The sequence below is a fragment of the Oncorhynchus gorbuscha genome, linkage group LG07 (genome assembly GCF_021184085.1).
Source record: "Oncorhynchus gorbuscha isolate QuinsamMale2020 ecotype Even-year linkage group LG07, OgorEven_v1.0, whole genome shotgun sequence".
Lineage (NCBI taxonomy): Eukaryota > Metazoa > Chordata > Actinopteri > Salmoniformes > Salmonidae > Oncorhynchus > Oncorhynchus gorbuscha.
Window position 1 is genome coordinate 483,310 of NC_060179.1, and position 8,730 is coordinate 492,039.

Consider the following 8,730-nt stretch of genomic DNA (forward strand, 5'->3'; position numbering starts at 1 on the left):
TCATTATTTGAAGTAATGTACTACGGTCAGGTTTCAAACACGTATACTTTTTTTTTTCAAGTCAAGGCTTGGCTTTTTCAGGAGAGGCTTTATTACTGCCACTTTTAGTTAGTTTGGTGCACGTCCGGAGGATAGGGAGCCAATTATGATGTTCAACACAGGAGGGCCAAGCACAGGAAGTAGCTCTTTCAGTAGTTTAGTTGGAATAGGATCCAGTTGGCAGTTCTGTCCTGGCAGTTCTGTGCAGACTCGTGACAACAAAGTTTTGCAGAAATACGCATATTAAAAGAGAGTCCATAAGCTGTTTTCTAATCATCATGATCAAATCACTGCTAGGCCATCCTCCCTTGGGGAAGGCTGCTTTGCGACAGCATCAAAATACATTTGGGATTGTTTTCATTCTGCTCAATAAGACTGGAGAAGAAGGATGACCGAACAGCTTTTTACCAGCTAGTTGGAAGACCTCCAGGTTGGTGGAGCGTCAGTTCATTTTCTGGAGGCTTCAGGGCTCGGGTATTATCTCTATTATACAAGGGTATCAATTTGTTCAGGTGTATAACCTCCTAACCAGCTGTGTGTTGTTGTTCCAGGTGTATAACCTCCTAACCAGCTGTGTGTTGTTGTTCCAGGTGTATAACCTCCTAACCAGCTGTGTGTTGTTGTTCCAGGTGTATAACCTCCTAATCAGCTGTGTGTTGTTGTTCCAGGTGTATAACCTCCTAACCAGCTGTGTGTTGTTGTTCCAGGTGTATAACCTCCTAATCAGCTGTGTGTTGTTGTTCCAGGTGTATAACCTCCTAATCAGCTGTGTGTTGTTGTTCCAGGTGTATAACCTCCTAACCAGCTGTGTGTTGTTGTTCCAGGTGTATAACCTCCTAATCAGCTGTGTGTTGTTGTTCCAGGTGTATAACCTCCTAACCAGCTGTGTGTTGTTGTTCCAGGTGTATAACCTCCTAACCAGCTGTGTGTTGTTGTTCCAGGTGTATAACCTCCTAACCAGCTGTGTGTTGTTGTTCCAGGTGTATAACCTCCTAACCAGCTGTGTGTTGTTGTTCCAGGTGTATAACCTCCTAACCAGCTGTGTGTTGTTGTTCCAGGTGTATAACCTCCTAACCAGCTGTGTGTTGTTGTTCCAGGTGTATAACCTCCTAACCAGCTGTGTGTTGTTGTTCCAGGTGTATAACCTCCTAACCAGCTGTGTGTTGTTGTTCCAGGTGTATAACCTCCTAACCAGCTGTGTGTTGTTGTTCCAGGTGTATAACCTCCTAACCAGCTGTGTGTTGTTGTTCCAGGTGTATAACCTCCTAACCAGCTGTGTGTTGTTGTTCCAGGTGTATAACCTCCTAACCAGCTGTGTGTTGTTGTTCCAGGTGTATAACCTCCTAACCAGCTGTGTGTTGTTGTTCCAGGTGTATAACCTCCTAACCAGCTGTGTGTTGTTGTTCCAGGTGTATAACCTCCTAACCAGCTGTGTGTTGTTGTTCCAGGTGTATAACCTCCTAACCAGCTGTGTGTTGTTGTTCCAGGTGTATAACCTCCTAACCAGCTGTGTGTTGTTGTTCCAGGTGTATAACCTCCTAACCAGCTGTGTGTTGTTGTTCCAGGTGTATAACCTCCTAACCAGCTGTGTGTTGTTGTTCCAGGTGTATAACCTCCTAACCAGCTGTGTGTTGTTGTTCCAGGTGTATAACCTCCTAATCAGCTGTGTGTTGTTGTTGTTCCAGGTGTATAACCTCCTAACCAGCTCAGTAACTGTGAAGATCAATGGCAAAGAGAACCATTATGACCCAGGACAGACCTTCATGGTCCCATGTGGTGAGTTTTAACCCAGGACAGACCATGTTTTCTGACCCCCTCCCTGTGTTGTCCAACAGACCATGTCTTCTGACCCTCTCCCTGTGTTGTCCAACAGACCATGTCTTCTGACCCCCTCCCTGTGTTGTCCAACAGGCCATGTCTTCTGACCCTCTCCCTGTGTTGTCCAACAGACCATGTCTTCTGACCCTCTCCCTGTGTTGTCCAACAGACCATGTCTTCTGACCCTCTCCCTGTGTTGTCCAAAAGACCATGTCTTCTGACCCTCTCCCTGTGTTGTCCAACAGGCCATGTCTTCTGACCCTCTCCCTGTGTTGTCCAACAGACCATGTCTTCTGACCCTCTCCCTGTGTTGTCCAACAGGCCATGTCTTCTGACCCTCTCCCTGTGTTGTCCAACAGGCCATGTCTTCTGACCCCCTCCCTGTGTTGTCCAACAGGCCATGTCTTCTGACCCTCTCCCTGTGTTGTCCAACAGGCCATGTCTTCTGACCCTCTCCCTGTGTTGTCCAACAGGCCATGCCTACAGCCTCCACAATCTGACCCAGGAACCTGCTGCTCTACACTTCACCAGGATGCTTGCAGAGAGCTCAGAGTGAGGCCTGGAGACCACAGCCAGGGGCTCAGTAAAGTACAATAGTGACAGGTCAGAGTAGTGAAGGATCCTTAGACGACCACCAGGTACCTCAACTTAGGAGTGACTGAGACCAGCAGAGACAACAAGCTAGAGAGGCCCTCCTCACTCACCTCAATGACATTCCCAAGGACTTAATAGGAAATGACCAGCCAGTGATTTAAATGGAAAAGTTAGAAAGATTAAAAGTGTACAGAGGGCTCTGCTGTAAGTGCTTGTTATTGTCTTATTGTCACAGTAACATTTGTAAATAGCAATACTTTTGTTTCTATGGTTTCTTGTGCCCCCCTACTGTGTACATTTAATGTGACCAATGAAATAACTTGTAAAGGCTTCTGGGGATTTTTATTGGAATATTCATCTTGTGTCAACTGTTGCAAACACATGGTATGTATGTAAAAATAAAAATAAAATTAATTCAGTCCTGGCTGTGTTAGCTTTATTCTACTAAACTCAGCAAAAAAATAAACATCTCTTTTTCAGGACCCTGTCTTTCAAAGATAATTTGTAAAAATCAAAATAACTTCACAGATCTTCATTGTAAAGGGTTTAAACACTGTTTCCCAATGCTTGTTCAATGGACCATAAACAATTAATGAACCTGCACCTGTGGAATGGTTCATCTCTAGGGAGATGTCGAACTGCACCAGCAGCGCTTCCTTTAAGCCCTTGTAAACGTTGGACAGCCCCTCATCCATTGCTGTGTAAGCCTCTAAGGCATTGCCCGTGAGCAATGGGACAAGTATGCAGGCCCACTCTACCTCCGGCCACTGCCACGTTTTGGCCATGCACTCAAACCTCAGCAGGTAGTTTTCAATGTCCTCCCCCTGCTGGTATGAGGGCATCTTTGGCTCCTTCCTCAGGAATGCTGGAAGATGGACGTTAACACTGCTGGACTGGTCTCCTGGTGCTGGGGCTGGCCTCATTACTACTTGGGGAGCCTTTGATCCTTTTTTGTCCTGGTGTTGGCAGACCCAATCTTGGGCTCTCACTGACGAGTTCCGCTTGGTGAGGAGCTGTGAGGATAGATTGGCATAGACTCCGTAACTCCTGCTTGAGGTCTTCGTCCCTCCTCTCAAGGCAGGTGATCAGTTGCTGGAAAAGGGCTACCATGGTTGGGTTCTGGTCCCCCAACTGCTCCTTCAGTCAGATGGTCTTTTATGGCTGTCCCTGCTGGTTCAACCGGTAGCTCAAATGGTTCTGGTTGTGTTTGGCCACTTGGTCGGGCTCCTAGTTTCTCATTCTTGACCTCTTCTTCACCAGACGATTCCATGGTATTCCACCCCGATTCAACTTCAGGTAACTTTTCTAACCGCTGATGCTGCTGCTGAGAACACAATCCTGTACTCATTCCTTTACCTCTTGTTGGAATTCACTGATTTGCGGTGCGCCATCCCACCACTGCCACCATCTGTCACGTAGAGTAGGCCAGAAGGCTGTACTGGAAAACCTAACCTCTATCACGTAGAGTAGGCCAGAAGGCTGTACTGGAAAACCTAACCTCTATCACGTAGAGTAGGCCAGAAGGCTGTACTGGAAAACCTAACCTCTATCACGTAGAGTAGGCCAGAAGGCTATACTGGAAAACCTAACCTCTATCACGTAGAGTAGGCCAGAAGGCTATACTGGAAAACCTAACCTCTATCACGTAGAGTAGGCCAGAAGGCTGTACTGGAAAACCTAAACTCTATCACGTAGAGTAGGCCAGAAGGCTGTACTGGAAAACCTAACCTCTATCACGTAGAGTAGGCCAGAAGGCTGTACTGGAAAACCTAACCTCTATCACGTAGAGTAGGCCAGAAGGCTATACTGGAAAACCTAACCTCTATCACGTAGAGTAGGCCAGAAGGCTATACTGGAAAACCTAACCTCTATCACGTAGAGTAGGCCAGAAGGCTGTACTGGAAAACCTAACCTCTATCACGTAGAGTAGGCCAGAAGGCTATACTGGAAAACCTGACCTCTATCAAAATAAAAAAATGGCGGACCTGCAAAAGTTATTCTGTGCCTCAGGGTGTTTATTTACATAGTGATTCCTGAACAAAAACAGTACTGCCATCAAACGTATACCTTATGGGACAGCTAAACACAATGCTGCCCCATTCACAGCTCAATCCAAAATGGCCTCCCCATGAACTGAAAGAGAGGCTCCCTCAGAACAATTAACACTAAATTAAGCAATTACCTAGTCAAACCTACATTTTCCATTTAACTAAACAAACATACTAAAGTATATACATTGCAACATGTTTATGAAACAATATCACAACATTTACAAAATGACATCACTACTGACAGTGTCTTTTAATATGCACATTGACATTAATGAGCCATTTGGGACAGGCACTACAAAGTCAGCCCAATTCCCTTAGTCCGGGTCCTTATCCAGCAGACCCGGAAGCTACAGAGATGGAGAGAGGAACAGAACAAACAAACACGTTCATCCATCGATAAATAAAATACATATTACTTGTATTATATGTGAACGTTGACATAAGTGTGAAATGTATGTACTAAGACAGAGAAGTTAACTTGTGTGTCAACCCACATTGTTAACTCGTCTTATAACGGAGCATGTGTGCTTGCGTTAAAGAACCAAATGCTGCCCGCGGCCAGTGACGGACTTCTATGACTTCTACGAGGCCGTTTGGATGTACTGCCAAGTTCTCTAAATTGATGTTGGAGGCGGCTTATTATAGAGAAATTAACATTCAATTCTCTGGCAACAACTCTGGTGGACATTCCTAAAGTCAGCATGCCAATTGCACACTCCCTCAACTTGAGACATCTGTGGCATTGTGTTGTGTGACAAAACTGTACATTTTAGAGTGGCCTTTTATTGTCCCCAGCACAAGGTGCACCTGTGTAATGATCATACTGTTTAATAAGATTCTTGATATGCCACACATGTCAAGTGGATGGATTATCTTGGCAAAGGAGAATTGCTCACTAACATGGATGTGAACCAATTTGTGCAGAAAATTTGAGAGAAGTAAGATTGCGAACAATGTAAAGTATGTATATGGGTAGGTGTAATCTAGAGCCAAACGGGTCCCTGGTTCGCGCCCGGTCGTGGCGAGGGGACGGACTAAAGTTATACGGTTGCTGCGTGAGTTCCTTACTGAACCTCCCATAGTGCTAACAGTCCTACTGTCCCATGTTGCTATACAGCATCCAGACACATCTACATTGCTCAAAAAAATCAAGGGAACACTTAAACAACACAATGTAACTCTAAGTCAATCACACTTCTGTGAAATCAAACTGTCCACTTAGGAAGCAACACTGATTGACAATACATTTCACATGCTGTTGTGCAAATGGAATAGACAACAGGTGGAAATTATAAGCAATTAGCAAGACACCCCCAATAAAGGAGTGGTTCTGCAGGTGGTGACCACAGACCACTTCTCAGTTCCTATGTTTGGGTCACTTTTGAATGCTGGCGGTGCTTTCACTCTAGTGGTAGCATGAGACGGAGTCTACAACCCACACAAGTGGCTCAGGTAGTGCAGCTCATCCAGGATGGCACATCAATGCGAGCTGTGGCAAGAAGGTTTGCTGTGTCTGTCAGCGTAGTGTCCAGAGCATGGAGGCGCTACCAGGAGACAGGCCAGTACATCAGGAGACGTGGAGGAGGCCGTAGGAGGGCAACAACCCAGCAGCAGGACCGCTACCTCCGCCTTTGTGCAAGGAGGAGCAGGAGGAGCACTGCCAGAGCCCTGCAAAGTGACCTCCAGCAGGCCACAAATGTGCATGTGTCTGCTCAAACGGTCAGAAACAGATTCCATGAGGGTGTTATGAGGGGCCGACGTCCACAGGTGGGGGTTGTGCTTACAGCCCAACACCGTGCAGGACGTTTGGCATTTGCCAGAGAATGCCAAGATTGGCAAATTTGCCACTGGCGCCCTGTGCTCTTCACAGATGAAAGCAGGTTCACACTGAGCACGTGACAGAGTCTGGAGACGCCGTGGAGAACGTTCTGCTGCCCGCAACATCCTCCCGCATGACCGGTTTGGCGGTGGGTCAGTCATGGTGTGGGGTGGCATTTCTTTGGGGGGCCGCACAGCCCTCCATGTGCTCGCCAGAGGTAGCCTGACTGCCATTAGGTACCGAGATGAGATCCTCAGACCCCTTGTGAGACCATATACTGGTGTGGTTGGCCCTGGGTCCCTCCTAATGCAAGACAATGCTAGACCTCATGTGGCTGGAGTGTGTCAGCAGTTCCTGCAAGAGGAAGGCATTGATGCTATGGACTGGCCCGCCCGTTCCCCAGACCTGAATCCAATTGAGCCCATCTGGGACATCATGTCTCGCTCCATCCACCAACAGACTGTCCAGGAGTTGGCGGATGCTTTAGTCCAGGTCTGGGAAGAGATCCCTCAGGAGACCATCCGCCACCTCATCAGGAGCATGCCCAGGCGTTGTAGGGAGGTCATACAGGCACGTGGAGGCCACACACACTACTGAGCCTCATTTTGACTTGTTTTAAGGACATTACATCAAAGTTGGATCAGCCTGTAGTGTGGTTTTCCACTTTAATTTTGAGTGTGACTCCAAATCCAGACCTCCATAGGTTTATACATTTGATTTCCATTGATGATTTTTGTGTGAATTTGTTGTCAGCACATTCAACTATGTAAAGAAAAAAGTATTTAATAAGAATATTTCATTCATTCAGATCTAGGATGTGTTATTTTAGTGTTCCCTTTATTTGTTTGAGCAATGTAGTACAGACATATAGTACAGTCCATATATATAGTACAGACATATAGTACAGTCCATATATATATATAGTACAGACATATAGTACACTCCATATATATAGTACAGACATATAGTACAGTCCATATATATAGTACAGACATATAGTACAGTCCATATATATATAGTACAGACATATAGTACAGTCCATATATATAGTACAGACATATAGTACAGTCCATATATATAGTACAAATGAACAAAGTATTTAATTAGAATATTCCATTCATTCAGATCTAGGATGTGTTATTTTAGTGTTATTTTAGTGTTCCCTTTATTTGTTTGAGCAATGTAGTACAGACATATAGTACAGTCCATATATATAGTACAGTCCATATATATAGTACAGACATATAGTACAGTCCATATATATAGTACAGACATATAGTACAGTCCATATATATAGTACAAATGAACAAAGTATTTAATTAGAATATTCCATTCATTCAGATCTAGGATGTGTTATTTTAGTGTTATTTTAGTGTTCCCTTTATTTGTTTGAGCAATGTAGTACAGACATATAGTACAGTCCATATATATAGTACAGTCCATATATATAGTACAGACATATAGTACAGTCCATATATATAGTACAGACATATAGTACAGTCCATATATATAGTACAGACATATAGTACAGTCCATATATATAGTACAAATGAACAAAGTATTTAATTAGAATATTCCATTCATTCAGATCTAGGATGTGTTATTTTAGTGTTATTTTAGTGTTCCCTTTATTTTTATGAGCAGTGTATTTACATACCAGCCATATCCAGATGCTGAATTATTCGGAAAGCTTTTCTCTTTTAGGATTGTCTCTCTGGGGACACCGTAGAGCACTTTGCTCTCCATTCTGCAGCCTTTTACTGTATGTGAGAGGAAAAAGTATCGAAACAGCTTTGCTACTGTAACAGTAGAACTGTAGTCCGTCCCCTCGCCCATACCCGGGCACGAACCAGGGACCCTCTGCACACATCAACAACACAATATAACAGTAGAACTTTAGACCGTCCCCTCGCCCATACCCGGGCGCGAACCAGGAACCCTCTGCACACATCAACAACACAATATAACAGTAGAACTTTAGTCCGTCCCCTCGCCCATACCCGGGCGCGAACCAGGGACCCTCTGCACACATCAACAACACAATATAACAGTATAACTTTAGTCCGTCCCCTCGCCCATACCCGGGCGCGAACCAGGGACCCTCTGCACACATCAACAACACAATATAACAGTATGACTTTAGTCCGTCCCCTCGCCCATACCCGGGCGCGAACCAGGGACCCTCTGCACACATCAACAACACAATATAACAGTATAACTTTAGTCCGTCCCCTCGCCCATACCCGGGCACGCACCAGGGACCCTCTGCACACATCAACAACAGTCACCCACGAAGCATCGTTACCCATTACTACTGTAGACACTACCACTACTATAACCAGTCACTACCACTACTATAACCAGTCACTACCACTACTATAACCAGTCACTACCATTACTACTGTAGAC

At 45.0% G+C, this 8,730-nt stretch overlaps 1 protein-coding gene across 3 annotated transcripts in view; it reads left to right on the forward strand.

Moving 5' to 3' along the window:
• si:ch211-161h7.4 (serine/arginine repetitive matrix protein 1) overlaps nucleotides 1-2,870 on the forward strand; it is a 71,576-nt gene extending 68,706 nt beyond the window's left edge. For 2 of the 3 annotated variants that reach the window (XM_046355387.1, XM_046355389.1), the window contains 2 exons: nucleotides 1,725-1,815; nucleotides 2,331-2,870. In XM_046355387.1, coding sequence (XP_046211343.1) covers nucleotides 1,725-1,815; nucleotides 2,331-2,413 — 174 coding nt within the window. In that variant the 3' untranslated portion in view covers nucleotides 2,414-2,870. Of the gene's footprint in view, nucleotides 1-1,724; nucleotides 1,816-2,292 lie in introns of all 3 variants that reach the window. The other variant, XM_046355388.1, reaches the window with a different exon arrangement.
• Nucleotides 2,871-8,730: the final 5,860 nt, after the last annotated feature.